General features: G+C 35.3%; 1 protein-coding gene across 1 annotated transcript in view; it reads right to left on the bottom strand.

Moving 5' to 3' along the window:
- Positions 1–5,332: 5,332 nt before the first annotated feature.
- The window catches only part of LOC128670291 (acetylcholinesterase-like), a 40,083-nt gene continuing 22,493 nt past the window's right edge, over positions 5,333–22,922 (bottom strand). The window contains exons 2-5 of the mRNA XM_053745852.2: positions 19,550–19,638; positions 6,641–8,453; positions 6,126–6,301; positions 5,333–5,622 (exon numbers count right to left, since the gene is read on the bottom strand). Of these exons, the coding sequence (XP_053601827.1) occupies positions 5,480–5,622; positions 6,126–6,301; positions 6,641–8,421 (2,100 nt within the window). The 5' untranslated portion in view covers positions 8,422–8,453; positions 19,550–19,638 and the 3' untranslated portion in view covers positions 5,333–5,479. The remainder of the gene's footprint in view (positions 5,623–6,125; positions 6,302–6,640; positions 8,454–19,549; positions 19,639–22,922) is intronic.

Here is a 22,922-nt window from a genome sequence, read left to right as displayed (position 1 = left end):
GCCCTTTAGGTGCAATTATGTACACGTAGTTTCTAACAAGATATTGGTTTTATTATACAGTACAATACAAAATATCTTTATTGTCCATAAAAACAACAACAGTGCAAAAGACTGCAACAATGTAGGTATAGACTGGATCAATGGCGATCTTATTGCTAAGCAATCTCTTCCAGTTCATAATATAAGCCCAATATCATATTCGTTTTTCACTTGTTACATGGTCTTTTCGAATGAAAAAAAACCTTTAAAAGTCTGTGAGGGGTATACCAACCAGAATAAGCTATTAAAAAGGTTTTAAAAAGATTATTTGATAATTTAGTGATTAAATATGACAATGAAAAACAGACACCAGTGATTGATTGGATCAATTTGAATAAGATAATACTTGATAATGCACATTGTTTTTTAGATTCATATCTAAATGAAACTACTATGTGCCTGTGTCGTACGATCTAGAAGTTTTTTTGCAAATTCTTTCGTGCATGATAATCCAATATATGATAATGTAACTTTAAAAAATCGGATATTTCTATTTGTCGAACCAAATTTTTTTAAGGCATCAATTTTTTGTAGTTTTCCATTTTCCGTTATTATTTTAGAATGAGAAACGACAATTTACAAACACGATCGATAGTTACAATCTTAGTTTATTTAAAATATTTTGATACTATGTATATAACTTACTTTATTTCGAGTAAAATGTGAAAATTCGGCGCTTGCAAAAGGTAAGGAAGAAGTTAAAAAAAGGAAACCATACATTATATACAAGCATTTATTTTTATAATTAAACACAAATGTTGCAAACATTCAATAATGCAATCATAGCACTAATTTATTTTAGTTTAGTAGTTTAGTAACTTACTCGAAACATTACTATTAGAATTTAAAAAGATAACTTCACTAAATCAACTGCTGTGCAGTAGGCCTTAGACAAACTGTGTGTAAGCTTAACGTGGCTTAGGCCTGAGTGTACATAGGCAAGCGGAGTCGAAGCCAAATATATTTATGTGTCCATTACAACGGGCATATTTCTTAAATTAAATCTACATTCTTTTAAATCTACCCACATACAGCTAAGTTTTATAATTCAATACGTGAAGAATCCTTGCAGATTGTAGTTTCTATGGAGGAAATGAGTTTTAAAAAAGATACTTATCCCACAATTACAATCGATTTGTTAGGTAAATCATATACTAAAGTAGTAATTATTAAGGTTTTGCATAAAGTAAATGAATAAGCAACATATAAGCGATTGAAAAAAATCAAAATTAATGACATGAACCAGCTTGAAAAATATGTAATAATATAAAGTAAATTTAAAGTAAAGTAAGTAAATTTAGGTTTCAAAATATCAGTGCCTAAAATATCATCGAAGTCTTTTTAATTAAGAAACTAAAACGTTCCTATAATATTTATTCTAAATATAGATTTAATTTCAGAAACCTTCAAAAGTCTACAATATCTCGTAAGCAGAATATTTGATGTAAATCAATATTATAATGATAACAAGAGTTTGTGCAAAATTTCGAAATACATTTATTGTCATGGCGTCGCTTTTGCTGTGAATTTACCTTACTCTGACCAATGACTAGGGGAATGACAGTAGAACTATTGAAACCTAATTATTTCTAAGCTTTCACGAGCTCCAGACAATAGAAAGTAAAAATCTTAAGTCCTTGTTCAATTCTAAATTAAATAAGTTAATTATATTCTGAAACGATTGTTTGTATCAAGTTGTATACTCATTTTTGAACACCAATGGGTGAACTCGACTGTAGAATACGTCATCTAAGTAATTTAGTAATTTAATTCATAAAATGAAAAACTTATCTTCCCTTTCTTCTTTTCATTCTTCCTATTTAGTATAAATAGTTTTACTGCCACACATCTCGGAAAATTAAAAGAAGTGACCCAAAAATCATGATCATATACGAAACATAACATGAAATTTCTGTAACTAAGTACAAAAATCGAATACATTATCATTACGTCTTAGACTTTTGTACTTAGTTATCGAAATTTCATGTTAGATTTTTTATCTAGATCATGATTTTTGGGTATTTGGGTAATTATTTAATAATAATTACATGTTATTTCATCGACTGTTGATTATTTTCCGCAAATAATCCTATCAGATCAATTTATTTCTAATAAAGATAAATGTTAACATAATAAACGTAGGTGCTTCTGATTTTTCCGATAATTTAATTGTGAAAGAACTAGGTATGTTTAATTAGAACTAGGTATGTGTTGGAAGAAAGACTTTAACCGCAGATCAAGATGTATTTCTGATACCTTAGAATAATAAATATAAAGAAATGAACGACACTCAATGGCTCACTCTAAGCTTATATTGCGGGTCCGACATGTCCGAGCCAATGGACACACAGAAACGGACACAACACACCCAGAATCGCAGACAATTATTTGTGAAAACAGGTACAAATATTTGCCCGCGCTGGGAATCAAGGACCTCCAGATAGCGAACGGGCTTGGTGACCACTACGCCGCGAAGGTCGTTAACTTCGAGAGGTAAAATAAGATTTATTAGTTGTTAGATTAACTGTTACCTTTTTGAAAACTTTTAGAAGATTAATTAATTAATCATATCTAAAGATAATATGGTTGGTCAAATATTGAAATGAATTTTGATAAAGGTATTTGCATAATGCCTAATGTAAAATCCTGTATCCTGTTACCAGCAAAAAAATATATTCAAAAATATCCTCATGAAATCTACAAATTTCGTAATGATTATAATGGAGGTTTTTTTTTAATTTTGAATCTGATTCTACATCAGTAACACACCTTGACCATTTCATCACCGTCCTTTGGCACTACGCGATTCGTTGGCCTTTCAATATCACATAACGTAATAAAAAAAAACCGTGCAGTAAAGTTAAAAAATAACACATCTACATCTACAAGTTTTAACCTATTCATAGTGTTATATCAATATATATAAAAGTGAACAAGAGGCACTCTATAGGTTTACATACGCAGGTTAAAATAAGCGTAGTTTATGAAACATCAAACATGGACTAGAACAAGTACCATTTATGTTACATTTATCTAACATCAGCGAATGAAGAGTACAGTCCATTTAACATGACGATATTTTGCCTCTTCTTAACGTTGACGTGTATACTGTCAATCACTTTAAATGTTACCTATTTCACGGTCTGTTCATTATTTTCTTCATAATTCACAAGACATCTGTCTTGATCATTTTTAAGAACAATTAAATTAGATAAATCTTATTTATTTCCAACATCTCAAATGCCAAGTGACATGTCCATTCTAAAATAAATGAATGAGATAAATTTGCAAGAAAAGTAATGTCTTTATTTTTTTCTGATTTAGTTTATCTCGTTCTCGCTGTGTTCGTAAAGATTATAGTAAAACTACGCTGCTTCATACCAAAAATAAATTCAGCTTTTGATACTCCGTCCTAAACTCGGAGCCCATGTGTAAAGGCAAGTAATAAAATTCACAGAAAATTGCAATTTTCATACATTCAATAGATATACATTTAATTAATTGCCAGATGTACCAGACAACGTTTAGTAGTGGCATATCTACCTACAACGAAAGAGGAACAAAAGCTTCATCTACAGAACAATTAGCACTTATTTCACATGTATCGTCTTCCACAACAGATAGCTGTACCATTGGCACCGGACAGAACCAGTCTCCAAATCAAACAACATAACAGATTTACGATCCTACATTGTCTAACACTCATACAATATTTACAACAATGGAATATTTCTTTATCTATGCAGCTTGCAAGAGTTTACTTTTAAACTTACAATATTGTACTAGAGTTTTTTTTTTTATATTAAATCTTGAATTGTAAAGATTCATCTATTATAAATATACCAATATTTGAAAGCTGAACCGGAACTAAGTTCTCTAAACTAGATGTATCGACCCTATTCTTTAATGTACTAATTTTGTAAGTTCTAAATACATTCAGTATACTATCAACTGTACATTTCAGACCACACTTTTACATGCTAGTCGATTTATTTGCTTCCTTGATTCCAGTTGTTTGATTTACATCAAAGTCACGTCCATTTTCGTTATCAATGTCACGAGGCACATATTTTGTTGCAAATTCGCTAACACCGTTTTGATTTTCTATGACGCCATTCGATTTTTACTTTCAAATACACGAACCATTATTACACGTACAACTTTCTAATATTGGTCCGCTACTGAGTTGTGAAATGATCTAGCTTATCCTCTTATCTTATCCTAAGTCTAGATTGAACTTAGATACTCTATGCCATGCGTGATATGTATTGCAGTAGAGGCGTTAAAGCTAATATTCTGTTTTCCTTAGTCGCCATCCTAAATCTCGTCATACATATCTAATTCTAGATCGTCATTCAATTTTATTTTCTTTACGCAGACATTTTATTCACTCCATTCTTTCCTAGCAGAAATTTCCACATTTACCCTAATCTCTGAAAGATATGTAGAGATTTTATCTTCTATGACAAAATTAAGACTACGTAATTCTATAATTTGTTATTAACAAGTGATATGTTGATGGAGACATCACTCCTTTAAAAATAGATTATAACATTAATTAATAAACAATAGTTTTACATCACTTATATGTTATAGAACTTAATGGCGGTTCTAGACAAATATTTAATGGACATAAAACCGACATTTCAATGGCTTATTGAGATGATAAGTGATAAGATGTATTTTATCCATACTATTAACATTGTTAATAATCCTAGAAATGCCATTGAAAATACGGCATAGCGCAATATAACTCTAGAGATGGCTTACAATAAAAATATACTTTCTATAATAATTATTACAAAAATAAGTCGATCAATAAAATATCCCAGAGATTCATAAGACAGCAACATATACACACATTATTTATAATATGATACAAAATTCGAGACGCTGGACTTACGAAGCGAATTGAACTAAAGTAGATGATTTGAAGGCTCAATAAGATCTTGATTACGACGTGACATTGCTTACAAACATTTGAGAAGTACCTATTATAGAGTATTATTTGTCTTTTCTAATGGTGATAGTATTGATGTTATGATAAGTACTTAAATAAATATGTTTTCTTAAATAAAATAAACTTCGACCAATTTTATTTTTCTTTTATTGCTGCTAAGATTATCGACGTAAAAAGCTTGGTTTTGTTGTTGCCTAGCGTAGTGATTTTGTTTTCATTTGTTCTAATGTAAATAACTTATTTAATATCATTTATATGATTCGTTCGTTAGTTAATCCATTGTCTCTCATCAGAGCTTCATCAAATACTGAATAATTAATAAATGATTATGCGTTTTTATTCGTGCGATACTTTTTCTAATTAGGTATTTCTTATTTTTTTTTTTTACTAATCATCTTGTCAGATTTTATGGAAGTCGTTTAATTATATAATTCCAAGCAATGCCACTATCGAACAGAGTCTCACACTAGTGGTATAGATTTATACGAGATTGAACAAGGTCGGAATGAAGCCGTATGAACTGATGATTGACGAGGTGATGAGGAAGATCCCCATTATATCGTGTGGGATTTGGCTGGACGACGGAGCGCTGTTCGTGCAGTTTGCTGGCGGTGGCGGCTTGTCTGAAACATTTAGGTTATCAAAATTACTTTCATTTGCATCGTGCTGTTGCTGTCTGTATTTTTATAAAGTGTAAATACGACAGTGTTAGCTAGATGACGGCTGATAGGTCAAGGAACGTTTAACAAACTACTGCAAGGTAACTAAAAAATTACTAAATATATGTCACGATGGCTAAAGATATATTAGGACAGCTTTATGACGTTGAGGCGAAGTAACCTCCTAGTACAAAGTGGGGCGTCCGACCAAACTTGTTGTGTTGTGGGAGGAAGTACTATTATGCAAATAAGCATATATAAAAAATTCTAGCTTGATGTCATCAAATTAGGTCCTTAGTTATATCTAACGATGCCAAAGTCCGTCTGAAATGGAAGACAATAAAAAAGAAAACGAACCCTAAATATGCTCAGATGAGAGAGAGAGAGAGAAGTATATTATCTTGTATAATATACTTCCCTCTCTCTCTCTCTCTTGATAATAATCAAGTGAAAAGAAGAAGACATACGTGATGCAGCCATGAGTTGCGGCAGGTACTTCTGCCAAAATGCGCACTGCTTAACGCGCAGTCCGTGGCCGACTTCGGTGGAGTTCAGAGCTAAGGTCAAGTACTCTCGCCCGACTGCCGTGTGCATCGGCCAGTGTACTTTCGTCATCTCGCCGTTGGGATTCAAGGATGGGTTTCTGGAAATATACATTAAGTATCTGTAAAATGACAGTTTATTATTTTATAAAGATAAATACAATTCCGATTTTCAATAATCCTACTGACTGAATGACTCACGCGTATAGAAATAATAACAAAGTATAAGCCCCAATCAATAAATGGCTGTAAAGTCAAGAAAGACATGAAAGTATGTAAATATTAATTTGACTTCTAATGTACCTAGTAGTTCTATCTAGCTATTATAGAACTCTGACTCCAGATTACGCGATATGTAATAGATATCGCGGATTCTGGTGATCGCGACATATTTTCATTTTCATTTACACTTGTTAAGAAATATTGAGATAGTTACATACCCTGTCCTTGCAAAATTTGCCCAATATCTCATGAGCCGTCTGCTAAACTCCACTTCCTCAGGCGAATAATTCTTGCCAGGATTCAGGGGCTCTCCGAAAACATAATTGATTTCGTCTGCATGCATCACGCCCGTCCAAGTGGGCCACGGATTGTTCTTACTACGATGCTTGTAGTAGTATGTATAAACTTTATTTCCAGTCTCAGCATATCTGTGAGCAAACTCATTCACACCACATGTAAAATGATAATCACCCACCATCTTGTCCAGGGCGTTTCGATTTTTAACAGGATCATCTGGGTTTAACCAGTCAGTGTATTCATATGTTATAGCTTGTCTACCAATATCATCAACATAAGGATTCAACTCTTTCACCGCTTGAACAAATTGTTCCCGAGTTATGCCCACATTCTCCTCTTTTGGGAATAACTCCGTCAAATAATATAGAATGAAATAGTAGCCTTCGTCAGTGTTAGATCCCATCAACAAGTTGGTTTTCTTAAAGTTCTGATGAATTAGAGACCGTTTGGGCATCTCATCTAAGAATGAACCATCTATTATGGGCACAAATGGAAATTCGCAAATACCTAATGTGCCCCATTCATTATTTACTAACTCTACTGCACTTTTCTTTCTCAAGCACTCAATCATAGGACCCATATCAGTTCTGGAGAAGGGACATTGAACAGATTCGGCAAGACGTATTCCTCGCAAAATGCTTTCTTCTCTAGAAATAATAGCCCAGGGAGCAGTCGCAGCACCTGACTGAAGAATAGCTTGCGAAAATAAGTTCCTTGACAAAGGTGAGAGCAAATGTAAGGATACTGATACTGCTCCTGCAGATTCTCCGAATAGTGTAACGTTATTGGGATTTCCACCAAAATATGCTATATTATCTTTAACCCATTGTAATGCCATGATTTGGTCAAACAGACCAGCATTACCAGGTACATCTGGCGTGTCAAAAAATAGAAATCCAAGTGATGCAACTCTGTACTGCATGGATACATACACAACGTTTTCTTCAGAGACAAGTATTTTTGGATCATAAACATCTAATGTTGCGGTGCCTGAATAAAATCCTCCGCCAAATACCCAGAGCATTACAGCAGCATTTTTGGGTCTTGGTCTCGGTGACACTATATCAATATATAGACAGTCTTCTTGCATGTCTGTATTAGGATTCCACATCATAGCTCCTGGGAAGTCACCAAATACTGTATCTATAATTTGGACGCACGAATGTGGCAGTGTTGTCGTGTTTAATATCTCATCTCCCCAGTTTTCTACAGGTCTCGGGTGCCTAAACCGCAAATCACCAATTGGTTTCTGAGCGTAGGGAATTCCAAACCACGCATCAACTTTCTTGCCTGTGGCAGCAGTGAGGGTTATTCCTTTGACTCTGCCCTTTCTAGTACGAACAATCAGAGGGTCATCATCTTCTGGTCCTAAACGTGGTTCGTCCGCCATTGGCTCTTCGTCGTCAGTTCGTTCATGGTTTGAGTAGAATCTCTCATCATATTTCGCTCTCTTAGATGAGGTTTCTGCGTCTTCGAATTTGGCGCGTTTGGATGAGGTTTCCTGCTCATCGATGCGCGGGAGTATGGTGTCGAGTTCGGGGTTGTACCGGACAGCTTCGCCATGGCCGCGGTAGGGTTGGGGGGGCGCCGGGGCCGGGAAGTGGAGGGGGTGTTCTGGGGCGTGGTGCCGTGCGCGGTGCTCGTGCGGGCTGGCCAGCGCGCGCGCCGCCAGCGCCGTCAGCGCCGCCAACACCACGCGCATACCGCCGCGCAACCCGCTCCCACAATCACCACCTGGAAACATGTATATCTTGGGTCAGTGCATAAAGTGATTCGTTATTCGTTATTCGTTCGAACTCTAAAAATATTCAGATTTCATAACAGTTGGAATGGAAAGGAGATTTGTATTTTGTTTTTTTTTTATTTGATTTCGATACAACTAGGAATCTTGTCGCCCCATGTATACCCCATGCCCACATACCCACATGCACTCTCGTAACCCATCGAAAAACAGTTTTGTGGCCAAGTACATATTTGTAATAAATAAGAAATGATGCAAAAATGCTCGTCTTCTATTATGAAGCTATTTCTTTTTCAAATTCTCCAGGGATATAATCTGTGAATAGAGGGTTCACGAGTAATATTTTCACCGCTAATGCTAGCCGGTGACAAATTAGTCTCCCTGCAAAATTCGATAAATTCTATCGTCAAAACAAACAGGCAATTCATCATAATGGCACACAATGGACCGGGACAATCAAAAGATCCTTTAATGTACTTGGAGAAAATGGAAAAAATAATATCTTATTTTATACAAAATGACAAACTTGTCACAGAAGACGGTTATTAAATTTGAAAAGTTTTTTTTTGATGCTGTTGGGTGCTTCTCAGAGTTTAACAATGACAAGAATTAGTTTTATTATCTGACTATAAAATAATTAATCTCTACTGCGATAATGTCAATTTTATAAATGATTGATTTTGGAAATGATTCCCTCCTCAAGAAAATTGACAGATCACAATGGCAGCGCGGCCGCAGCGGTCGAAACTCAGTTATGATTTCACGACCGCCTGCTAACGTCAACCCTCAATATCTATGCTGTGTGTAAGGCTTTTTATACCTTAGTCTTCTCGTAAAACATACACGGAATATATCCGGAGTACTCCTATTCTAGGCGGGAACTACACACCTCTTTCGATTACCATAAGTACCAAACTGAATATACATGTTATCTTACAATTAGGTACAAGTGACCATGTAGGTTGAGTGGAGAAGGCAATGTCAGACCATTTTGTTATTGTCCAGGAAATAGTTGAGTGTTACATTCCACATAACGGCCATGACCATAACCATATTATAAGACTTTAAGAAGTCCCACGATCCATTTTCTATCTCGCTACTCATATATGAACATTGTGTGTATATCTGTACCTAACGTCCATTTTTGTCCGAACATCCCATTGTATTATCTCAACAGTGTTATTTTGAGAATTCTATTTCCGCTTTAGTCGCAGGCTATTTATAAATACAGCAGATCGATTGACAATATCTTTTTAGATTTTAATAATTGCACATCCATCCTTTCATAGCGTGCACGGTCAAGTACACGATAACTGCACACATAGTTGTGGGTACCTACCCAGTCAAGTCATTGTGTTATTAATAAAGTTACTACAATTTTTAAAAATATAAGTAGTTCTTATGGTGAGTTGCACCAGTTAACTTTGACTATGACTTTAACCTGCGCGCCGGCGATATTAAGACAAAATGGCGTAGGTATTTTTTGTTTTTCTGCGCAGGTTAAATTCTCTCTATCATCCCTACCTAACCTTTTCTCTCTCTAATCGTAACATTTTCCCGATTTCATTGTCTACTGTAAAGTCTCGTCGCCAGTGTTCGCGTAGAAAAGAAATCTCATCATGAAGATTCGGTTGTGATTTTACGACCGGCCTCCATAACGTCAATGCTCTTTGGGGAATGTTATCTCCAATTAGCTAAAAAGGCTGTTCTTTAAGGCGCCTCGTAGCGTTCACGAGAAATTATGGTCTCATTTTTGGGTGAAAAGTACAAACCACATTTCATACCTAAAAAAAACAAGTAAATATACCTCTTTTTTTCAGTAAATTAACTTAATAGTCTTGGAATAACTCGAGTTGTTGACATATTTACATAGAAATTACTTGAGCCCTGACACTTATCTTGGCAACTTTACAAGACATCGTGTAATCTCGCTAAAGTAGAAAATTAACGAGGTACGGAAAAATACTGCAGCACGTTCACGTAGATCATAGAATTTAGAATGAATTCATCAAAAAATAATGGCGTGCGTTTGTTTCCACACTATAATAGGACCACTATAAGTGGATGTCAATCCGTGGATGTCGTACGAGGCGACTAAGGGACACTGCGTTGTCAGCTGATAATTGACAATAGTATTTTCGCTTTTTTCTGAAAATTAATACGACAAGTTATATAATATTTATTAGGTTATATTCGCCAGGTTGTATTCGTAGGTAGCAATTATGATTATTATTACGATATTTTTTTAATTAATTCAATAATTACATCATTTACAAAAGAAATATAAGTTACAACAACTTTCATGTAGTACAAATGACTTTTATATAGGAAACTAAATGTGAAAAACATTGTTGAACAATTTAAATTAATTTTATTATATTTTTATTATTTAAATTTTGTAATTAAAAACTGTTAGAAACATTAATTTTAATTAATTAATTTACAAATGGATGTCCTACCTGTTTTATAACCGAAATAGGTAAACTGATTGGTCTATTATGAAATGTCTGTAACACGTTCATAGTTTACAATAAATAATTATCATAACTTAAATAAAGAGCACTAAAAACACAACACGAATTGTCGTGTTGCTGATCTGATTATGTCAGACAACGAGAATATAAAGTATGTAACATTTCTATTTACTTTTGAATCCAAGTTCTGTGATGTAGATATAATCTGGCGACCTAGATTACCCGACTAGAGTGGATGACACGTCCCGATACGGGGTGCACTTGGCATAGCGAGCCTACCGCATTTGGCAGGCCTATTGCAGGCCAATTACGTGTGGAGCTTGCCAGAAATATTAAGTAAACCTAAGGCTTTGAGTCAAGACGCTATCTTGTTTTTAAATTTGAAACTAGCTTTTATTAAGATAAATAAATATGTAGGGACAGATCACAAAGATTGCTTGTGTTATGGGATGCTAACTCAAATCTATATTTTATTACATATACATACATGCCTATATCCAAATTAATATGACAAAATGCGAAAGTAAGTTTGTTTGTTACCTCTTCACGCTCTTCACGCCTATCTAATTAACCAATCTTCTTGAAATTTTGCATACCTACATATTATATCTGAATCATAGATATCTCATAGAGAAATTAACGCGGACGAAGCCGCGTGCAACAGCTAGTAGTTATCTATATCCGTTGGATGTTCATACATCCAAGACTCAGGTCAATCAGAAAAAGACCATTTTCCATATTGACCTGACCGGGGATCGAACACGGGGTCACCAGTGTAGCAGTCCGGCATGATGACTATTAGTCGTCATGCTCGCGACTTCATCCGTGTGCAAATATTTGTTACCACAAGAACCACAAGAAAAATATGAATAGTCTAGATCGAAAACCACACGCCTCGCCCTTTACATAAAATAATAACAGACGATAGATATAGAATATAGAATGGCATATCCTGTACTAAGCTAAGTAGTACTAAGCTAACTACTACTAAATCTAAGTTTCAATATCTATACTATTATTATAAAGAGGTAAGCGTTTGTGAGTTTGTAACTTTGTGTGTCTGTACTTTTAATGCGGGTACCTAATCACCGAAACTACCGAACCGATTTCAAAAATTCTTTCACCATTCGTCAAAGAACATTATCTAAGATTGCTATAGGCTATATTTTATCTCAAAATTCCCACGCGGGCGAAGCCCCGGGCAATCAAACTAAAATTAATTTAGTAATTTTTGAGAATAATAAAAAGCATGTGTGACAAATGTATAACAAATTCATTTTAATTTAGTCATTGTTTACGCCATATACTCCAGGAAAATATTGCGAAACTCATAACGCAGTCCGCGAATGCTAATATTTGAGTTCGCGTCCGTCTGTTGTTGCAAACACAGCCAGGGATCAGGGGCGTAAACTATAGGGAGGCCTAGGCTTCTGTTTAGGGCACCCATCGTTAAGGGGCCCTGCGCTTAATCATCATCATAGCCATTTTTAAAGTCCGCACTGTTTGGGATCATAACGTGCTACGAATGGAGAACGAATCTTTTAACCACTGGAAATTCAACCTAGATCTTAACATGTTTTTTGGTGTACAAAGAAGCTCGAGATTACACAACGCTTGGTCACCCGGACAGAGTCGGTGAAGCTGTGATCTATTACGGGAACAGATCACTACTCCACCGACGTATCTACGCATGCACAAATTATATATGTGTTGTGTAAAATGATGTTGCGAGCATTCGTAATCATTCATCATCAAGTAATGGTTGATTAATTTCAAAGATTGAAAAGGGGCCCTGGCAATTGCATTGCCAAAGGGCCCTGACATGGCAAATCCGGTTCCGTCCCGGATATTTGATACAGCAGAATGAAATTTTTAATTGTTAAACTTTGCTACGGAAATAGATAGGAGAAAGATATCATTTTTGAGCTATTTTTACAAAAAACTTAATGCAACTGGCCTAAGTAACCCTTAGGAAAATTAGGATGCGCCCTAGAGTCTGTGGATATTAAATACTATTTTTTACATCGCAGCGTTGTATGTACCTTACAAAATATTAAACTAAATAGCTCTCAAATTCGCAAAAGCGCAATAATGCGCTGCGAATTTGAGAGCCTCAGGTATTGTTAATAATAACTGGCCGAGGACAATTTGCCCGAACTGGCCTGATCTAGAGCAGTCAGAGTAGCAAGGCTCTACCCGTGGGTTCGAAACACACTCGATTCTAGATTTTAAATTTTTCACCACATTATTAATTTCAAAATTATCGTGGAGCAGTCAGAAATCTTGATCAGTCGGTACATGAGTGCACTCACTCTTGATGACCTCCTTGGCCTAATGGTCATCATGCCGGACTTCATCATGCACATACACTGGAGATCCTGGGTTCGAATCCCGGTCAGTTCAACATAAAAAATGATATTTTTCAGATTAACCTGGGTTTTGGATGTTTATCTATATATGTATATGTTATACAATATAGTATCGTTGAGTTAGTATCACATAACACAAGTTTCGAACTTACTTTGGGCCTAACTCAATCTGTATCATTTGTCCATATATTTATTTATTTACTCTCGAGAAAGCAGTCGTGAACCAGTGGTAGAACGGGGAATAAAAAAGACATAACAAAAGAAAAGGGCCTGTAATAAAAAAACGATTTGAGTTACCACGGTTCAAAGCCCTCTCACAAACTGTCAACATTCGCAAACAATTGAAAACAATAATTGCAAACAGACAAACCACCTAGTCGAGTTCCAACATTGTTGTGACGTCATTGTATGCCACACAAATGCGCGGGAAACAGAGAATATGGACAAGAATAGGCCTTATTCAAAGCATTTGGTTTCAGCCTAGGACTGAATTGAAAGTCTCCACGAGTATCTGTACGAGTAGACACCATTTTCGATTGTTAGCTGTTGAAATGAGAAAACAAAAGGAATTAATTTTATTTATGGCAAGACCATAAGATCAAATATTAAAATAATAATAATAATATTTACTTCACTAATACTTATGAATTATTTTAATGTAATCTACTTCAAGCGGGGAGTGGCTGATAATCATGGGCATATCATTTTATTGGTACCGCGAGTGGGTTTTGGCGGGAGACCTACACAACATCAAAACTCTCCAAAGGGCCTCTACGTGTTGGATCCATATCCCCACGCAAGCCTCTCAAAGGACCGGACTTAGTGTCGTGAATTTTTAAAAGGAGATACAAAATAATAATAATCAAAATATTATACTGTAATAAGAACCGAAATATACTAAAAGTTACTATGAAAAAAAATAATCAATTAAAGTAATTTTTATATATTAAAAAAGTGGCGTTGAGTAAGTACATCAGCCAAATAGACCGCCCCCGAATCTTGAAAATGTATTTTAATCACATAATTTGTCACATTTTTAATTTGATAAATCAAAAATGTATTTATATCTCTCACAATTCTAGTCGACTATAACTATAATTATAAACATAATAAAGTACATGTACAGTTCGATTTTGAGAGAGTGGTGTCTGAACTAAGTAGATGCTTATCTCAGAACATCAGTCTCTCCCCGCTTGAAGTAGATTACATTAAAACAATTCATAAGTATTAGTGAAGTAAATTTGATAGATAGATGAAACATTTATATGTAAAACAACAACACAACACACAACCAGACTAAAAACACATATAAAACACAGTGTTCACAAACATAATCGTAAGGCAAGTGTTCTATGTTGCAGCAATACAAATAGAGATTCTTGGAAGAAGGAAGGGGAGGCGCCCAGCTGTGGGTTACAACTACAGGTTAACACGATTCTCTTTCTTGTATGAAAGAAAAGATATTTGATCACTGGTTCTGACGATTTGATGACTCGTAGAAAAACATACTTTTGTAAAGTTAAATAAATAAATGACCATATGGTTTACTCTGTGTACGATCGCTAACTTTACCGCTATAGGAGACTGGACTGTTTTAAAAAGACTGGTTATTTCCCCAAGGGTGGCGGGAAGCAATTTGCTATTAAGCCTACTATTGTCTACGAGAACAAAGCATATTGGAGGAAATAATATGATGCTTTCGCCGATGTAACTATACTTTTGTTTATTTCTATTCTGAACTAAACTTGAACTCTATTTTATTATGTTAACTACCCTTCGGGACTTCGGGTGGAGATTGCTGTGTTAAAAGATTTCCAGGTTTGATTCTATGGACATATCGTGTCCAAATATTTAGATTACTTAGTCTTTTGATCACCAGCCAAGTTGTCATATTTTGTCATTGTTGTCATATATCATATGAGTGTCGGCTTCGTGCATCTTCGCAATTCCGTCTTCAATTGAAAATAGTGGAGAGAGATGCTTAATACTCATAGACAGTTGCTCAATACTCATGCAATGGTTCCTACTACCCAGTATAATGATATTGTAGCAGGTTGCTCACTTGAACAAGATCGCATGTCAATACCAATATTGATTTAAATGTTTTTAAATAAATATATAAAAATTAAATAAATATATTAGGACAAATCACGCAGATTGAGCTAGCACCAAAGTAAGTTCGAGACTTGTGTTATGGGATACTAACTCAACGATATCAACTATATTTTACAACAAATACATATATAGATGAACATCCAAGACCCGGGCCAATCAGAAAAAGATCATTTTCCATCATGACCCGACCGGGGATCGAACCCGGGACCTCTCAGTTCAGAGGCAAGCGCTTTACCACTGCGCCACCAAGGTCGTCAAGAAATGTCGACATGATGAAATTGAGCAAAGAAATCTATGGCAAAAATACTAAATTTATTTTAAGCTTTCCCGTACAAATTAACCAATAAGCTGATCTGGCTTAATGTTAATAAATGAAATTATTATTCTATTTCTCAATATATTTTTTTAATTACTGTATTCCAGTACTGGTTATATAATGCTGATCAAGAGATACAAGCTGAATATTTTGATATGATCATAACATGCATACTTAAAATTTCCAATCGTAGATTTAAAAGTAGTAGTTTGTTTGTACCATCAACTAACTGCAAGCCTGAGCGATAACTTTACACAAAAAAAATATCAAAGATAAACAGACAAACGAGAAAGGCCGACCACAACTAAATTTGGAATTTGGCATCGTAGAAGAAGAGACACATTAAGGAAAAAAGTTTCGAAAAAATATTTTAAACAAAGCCAATCGTCACTGGCCACAAACACTTGAACGAAAAAACGATTCTAAATTCGAAATCGAGGACTGGCAGGTGATATCGCGGGGTCGCGTGTTTGAAGGTCAAAATCCGTTGCAGGTACACCACAGACTCGTGTCATTCGTCAAGTTGACTTGCTGGCCTAGATAGTCTTGTAAACATACTATAGTTTGAATAAAGAATATAATGGAACTGTTTAAAAGCTTTCTAAAATTCTTAAATCACCTTTACCTCTTTCTTTATATTATTTATTTATTCAAACTTTATTAACCAACATGCAAAGGGTATTATGTATTATATATAAGTATGCAAATAAGTATTTATAACTTACATACCTATTTGCTATGTTTATATCCTACGATATCTACGTAAAAGGGAGGAGACATCAATGAAAATAGAAATATGAGAGAGAGACATACGGCTAACACTGGAAACTTCATTGGAAACTCAAAACTGTTTCATATCTCCTTGAAACGTATTACCGTTTGAGTAGCAAACAGCTGGGTTAGATATAAATTTTTGAACCAGCGGTCATTTTTGGTAGTTGTTGGGAAGAATGGAACACAACCCTAGTAGTTCTTTTTCTGTCCATAGCGGCGCTGTGTATGTGTCCACATTAAATTTTGCCTTACGTAATAAAAATAAATTGTTTGTCCCCGGGCATCGGTTGGCTAAAGTTAGAACGTCTTTTGTTGGGAACTGTATCCGTTTTTATAATAAATTGCCTGAATGGATTCTTGATTTGCCGGACAAAAAATTTAGAAATTATGTAAAAGAAGTACTTTGTAAAAAGGCATATTACAAGTCTGATGATTATGTTTGTCCGCCCGATATCACAATATCATTTAGTGAGTGTTTAGGTAAGTGACGCTGTCAACCAGTAACTTTATTTATTAGCTATCGGCCGTAGGTTCGGTCCGCTCAGCTGTAAGTTTGACCTCGGATCATTATCTACCTATATCTATGTCAAAAGTCATCACTATCGATCTTATGGTTTAGTCGTGAAATCAGACAGACAGAATTTGTGAACTGGAAATCATACTAATGTTGAGATTTCAGTATTCTTCGTGAGGTAACGGGCGATCCAAGGGCGGGCAGTTACCTTGCACAGAGGATTGCCATAACGGTTCGAAGGGGTAATGCTGCCAGCCTTCTTGGAACCCTTCCAAGCGGCGACATGTTGGAATCTCGTTATTATTTATATTTATATTTTTTCTAAGTATGCTAAGATTTTGTAATAATCATTTCTGTTAATGTTGTAAATGAGATAATTTGTATTTTAGTCATTGTGTTAGAAATCCTATGAAACGGATTTCAATGAAATTTGTGAATTAAATGAATTACACGGGTAGAACAAAACCGGGAATAACACACTAGATATACTTTTTATCCCGAAATTCGGTTAAGATGAAATCCCGAAATTCCTACGGGAGCACAGTTAGTTCTAAATATAATGTAATTTACTTTCATCCTATCATCGACACGTGACACGACATCCCTAGTGCTCACAAATCCACACGATATCACAACGACAAAATCAAAAAAGTCATATATTTTATGTATGTGTAGGACATATCCACCCAACATATTCTGTGGCACAGACACCGCTCCGTGCCGGCTCATACAAATGACTTCATTATATATTATATTTTTCATATATTTTCTCATACTCATCCGGAGTTTGTGAACAAAATATTGATCGTACAGATAAAAGCGCATTTCCTTGGTCTTTGGTATCTACGTTTAAATATGTGGTCGTCCAAATCAAAAGGGACCTTATGGCGGCTAGCACTTAGTTTTATTACCGTTGTTCCAATGCAAAACAACAGCAATAAGGACCACATATAATTTAAGACATATGCCTCAAATTAATATGCATGGAAATTACCAGTTTCCATGGAAATCTCCAATGGGATAAGTAACTTTATATTTATGTGCTGTAGTGGTTTATAAAACTGATTGATTTGTCATATTATTAAAGACTTATTACAATAAGTAAGTAGACAACATTTTATAAGTTTTATCGTGAGTCCGATGGACAAACACAGAAACTAGTAGACATATATCTATGACGTGATCACCAGTACAAATATTTGCACGCGCTAGGAATCGAACCCAAAACAGCTCTCAGACTGCGGACGGGTCTCTCAGATTGGTGACCACTATGGCGGTATTAAATGATAAAGATTTAATTTCTGATTCAATAGCGGTGGCATAAGATAATTTTACATATCGATTGTCCATTAATTTGAGTAAAATCGATTCTAATCTCAAAATTAGGTATATAAATCGGTACAGACCTAATAGTATGTAATAAATTGTATCTCAACGAGGACAAGGCGACGTTAGGATAGAAGCAGTGAATTGATTGCATCGAAAAAAATATGAAAAAAAATTGTTGAGCGAAATGACAAGTGACAGAGTTAAATGGAAGGAGCTGACATACTGTGCCGACCCCACATGAGTGGGAAAATGGTCAACAAGAAGAGTACGCGGGGTCAGACTTTGCCAAGTTGTCTTTATATCTATACACTCGGTGTTCTGTGGTTCGTTCCGTAATAACGTAGTGCTTCATGGAAATGCGGACGTGTTCCATAGCGCGGTTTTTGGCGCCATATTCCAGACCTGACCTGGCACAATTAAGGCCTGTGTCATCACTGTCTTGACATTAGGATAAGCTGGATATTGATGGTCTTTGACGTCAGCCTTTTCAAAGCCTCGAATTTTCGTTTGTATTTTTTATATCACTTGTAACGAGTGACTTTATAAGGAGATTGTGTCCAATCATAATTGTAAAGTTGGGTGATTTTAACGTTGTATATAAGGACATCAAAATCATCTTTTTTTAATCGACGCGTCCCACTGCTGGGCCTTCCCTTTACCACAAAACGCTGTCGATGGCAGCCTGTTGCCCCACAGAAAACGCCCGACTTCACTTTCGTGGTCTTTTTGCACCTACCCTTCTGGTACCCGTGGGATAGCAAGCCTCCGGCAAAATTTTTAATCTTTTTATTATATAGATAAAATAAAAAATATAGATTTGAGGTAAGTATAAAATCTTCAATTTCTTCTTCACAGTCGTGTATTCCTCATGGTTGAAAGTCATGGTCATTGCGTGATATGAAACACACATAAAACTACTTTCTTGGCACTATTAATTGAATGGTTTGTGTGGTTGAATCAGTGTGCATATTTCTCCACGATGTTTTCCTTCATAGGAAGCAAGTGGTGGTCGATGAAAATTACAACACGTATAGAGTCAGATAGGTATACAAACTCATGTAGCACGAGTAGGATTCGAACCTGGGACCTTGGTTCAAGCGGGCATCTTAACCATTACACCACCACCGCTTCAAAATATATGACATAAATTGTAAATAACTATTGTTTATTCATAAACTAAGGTGATTGTAGTATGTACCTGGCACTATCTCCGAGACGCCATGACCGCTGCACGTGGCGTGTGCAGTGTGCCACTCCGCACCAATTTACATCCTATACGGATGCAACCTGGAACAGAAACAAGTTTATTCACTTATTAGACAAATTAAAAAAAAAACCCCGACTTTCAATATTCATTTCGCTACAACTTTCGAACAGCCGAACAAACTTCGATCAAACATATCTAAGAACCACCGCAAAACCGCATCCAACCGTTGATGAGCTCGGTGCCACGTACACAGACAGACACACTTAGCGGTCAAACTTATAACACCCCTCTTTTTGCGTCGGGGGTTAAAACCCCTATGATGAAAATCCCTATGATCTATCGTCATATCGGTAAGAATTCTAAGAAAGAAATTCATGGCGGTGATATGCGTTGAAATTACCACCTCCATTCGAAGAAAAACGCACAGATAAGCGAGAGATCTCCCGCATAATATAATGTCGTCCAGGGGTCCGATTCTCACACAATCCAAGTTTCCTTCATTAATTGTCCCCAATTTTTTCGATTGATTTATACAAATTTAAAAAACGAAAAACTTCGATCGATCGATGCGTTCGCTCGATCTTTTTAACTTCAACGCAGAGACAGTATCAGATCATTTAGAAAAAAATTTAGACATCTGAGGACTTCGATTGCGTGAGATCCGATTCCAGGTCTCACGAAAAGTCTACTTCGATTTCAATGAAATCCGGCACACTGATAGAATAATAAGCCGAAATTATCACAAGAGTGAAGTCCAGGATATAGTTAGTAGACTTAAAAAACATAAAATTATTATTATCCTTAATTTCCGTGCAAACAAAGACACATTTCAAATAACACGCTACAAAAATCAGTTGTTCATTAAAGTGGAAAGAAATGCTTTGAAGCAAAGTATTCTCAAACAAACCAAACATATATGCAGATATATTATAAGGATTACATTTATACATATACAAACACCACTGAATTTGGAATAATAAGATAATAGAAGTGAAAATATAAATCGCACAGATCACTCACTCATCACTACGAAGTGTCAAACAAAGTGGCTTTCCATCTGTATATATCCATTTCCATATATATATATATATATATATATATATATATATATATATATATATACTCACTCATCACTACGAAGTGTCAAACAAAGTGGCTTTCCATCTGTATATATCCATTTCCATATATATATAGTTATATGGCTTTTAATCTGGATTTTGATGCGGGTATTTTTAATTTGATAGCTAGTTTTTATGCGGTGGTTCTTAGATATGTTTCATCGAAGTCGGTTCGTCCGTTCGAAAGAATCACTTTAAAAAGATTTAAGACTTTGATTCGTCATGGTTTTACTCGAGCGAAGCCGGTACGGGCCGCTAGTTCTCTAGCTTTATACTGTTAAAGGATTTCCCATAGTTCCTAAAGACCCCGGTAAAGAAATGAAAGGAGTATTAAGTGAAATGGCAATTGTTAAACGGAAGGAGTTAAGGTGCTGTGCTACCGCCGTCCTCATACGAGTGGAAGAAAGGTCAATAAGAAGACGATGGCACTTCTATTTGGCTTACATTCTAAATTCTGTGTCAGCCACAAAGTCCGGTTTGAAAAGTAAAATTGAGGTTGTACTAAGTATACATTGATTACATTGTATGTTTCAGTGTATAGTATAACGGATTAACCTTTTTTTTACAAGCTTTTTAAGTAGTTACGCATGAATACTGAGATTTTTACCTTTTCACTGAATACAAAAATCTGGTATCGTGGATGAAGTTCAGCAAACTTGATCTTCTCAAAAACAACGAGTTGCACTCCGGGAGTATCGGCAGAATTGAAACCTTGACTATTAAAAATAGTGCATTTTAGACGTCTTACGAATTTTCGATCAGGTCACGTGCCCTGACGACGCGAGTTTAACATTTTTCACCCATCACAAAAAGTGCACAAAGCCGCTTAATGCACAAAGCTAAAGAGATTTAAAAGTACTTCAAAAAAATTGTAAATAAAACATTATCATGATTAACAGCCATTTATATCGCACTGAATATTATATATTTATATTTTTTTTTAAAAGCGTCGTTGTTTTCATCCTACATTTTCTTGTTTTTCTCTGTGCTGTCAATCAAATATTATTATACGATTTTAGACTGATCCAAAGGAATCTCTTCCAGTCATTTATTCTACGTTATCACACTTCATTTCTTCATACAAGAAGCAACGTCAATCTTTATACCCCCAACGGTTTCAAATGTAGTCAGTCAACGAACAACTTATAAAAAATATACACATTTGGAATCGAAATTAAACCTATATCAAATGTTATTTATATTTTAATTGTATTACTATTTTTCGTCCCTTAGGATGAAATACAATTTTGTGTACATAAACAATTAAACATAATTTTTGTGAAATTTGCATTAAATATATTTAATGCAAATTTCACAAAAATCTATAATATTAATATGGATAAGATAATTTTATGTTTCCAATATTCCATTCAATACAACTCTTTTTCTTATTGCTGCTTAATGCTTAAACACACATACTATGGTAACAACGTGGATGAATTCGTAAAAAGCTGAAAATGTAGCGTTTAAACCCTTGGAGAGTTAGCGCTTTTGAAATTTTGAGGAGAATGTGTGGAACGTTGCTTAGACAAAACATACGGATGTTTTATTTTCATTTGAGGAGTTTTTTTATTTACATTAGTGTTTTTCTATGGCCAGTAACTTTTTACAAACTTTTTTAAAATTTACAATGTATGGAGCAATATTTGTTCTTTTAAATATTTGAGATTGTTTCGGCATTTCTCTTCAACGGTAATCGTTCAGAAATGCTAGTAAGTTGTAGCTTTGAGATGAAATAATTTTTATTTTACGACCGTGCGAAGACCAAAATTGTAAGACAGCAGACCCTCAACTCCGACGCTCAGCGGCTGCGGAAGAAACCGGGAAAACGCTCAGATGTGAGAGAGAGAAAGAGTAGTGCAGTAATGACACCTGCACACTAAATATTATCTGTATGATGCTACAGATAGTGCTATTTCGATGTCGTAACCTTAAACAGATGAGCAGTAATCCCTTAAATAAAACTCGTTATTAGAAAGAAATTCGCCCCGTGTTGCCCCAATCCACTCGGGCACAATTTGTCAGCCCCGCGAAGTGGCCCCGCGGAACTAAACTCAACCAGTAGTTTGCGTCTGCATAAAAAGAGTTTTCGTTATGTTTTCCCCGTTTTTCCAAGGATGAAGCGAATTATTTCGCAAAAAATATCGCGGTACCGCACACCATACTGACTATGGAATGTGTTTACATGTCTACAATTCAAGTAATTATCGTCTGCGAATCTTCGAACAACAAGTAACAAAAATCCT

This window comes from Plodia interpunctella, chromosome 5, assembly GCF_027563975.2.
Source record: "Plodia interpunctella isolate USDA-ARS_2022_Savannah chromosome 5, ilPloInte3.2, whole genome shotgun sequence".
Taxonomy (NCBI): Eukaryota; Metazoa; Arthropoda; class Insecta; order Lepidoptera; family Pyralidae; genus Plodia; species Plodia interpunctella.
This window is presented reverse-complemented; position numbering and strand designations above follow the sequence as displayed.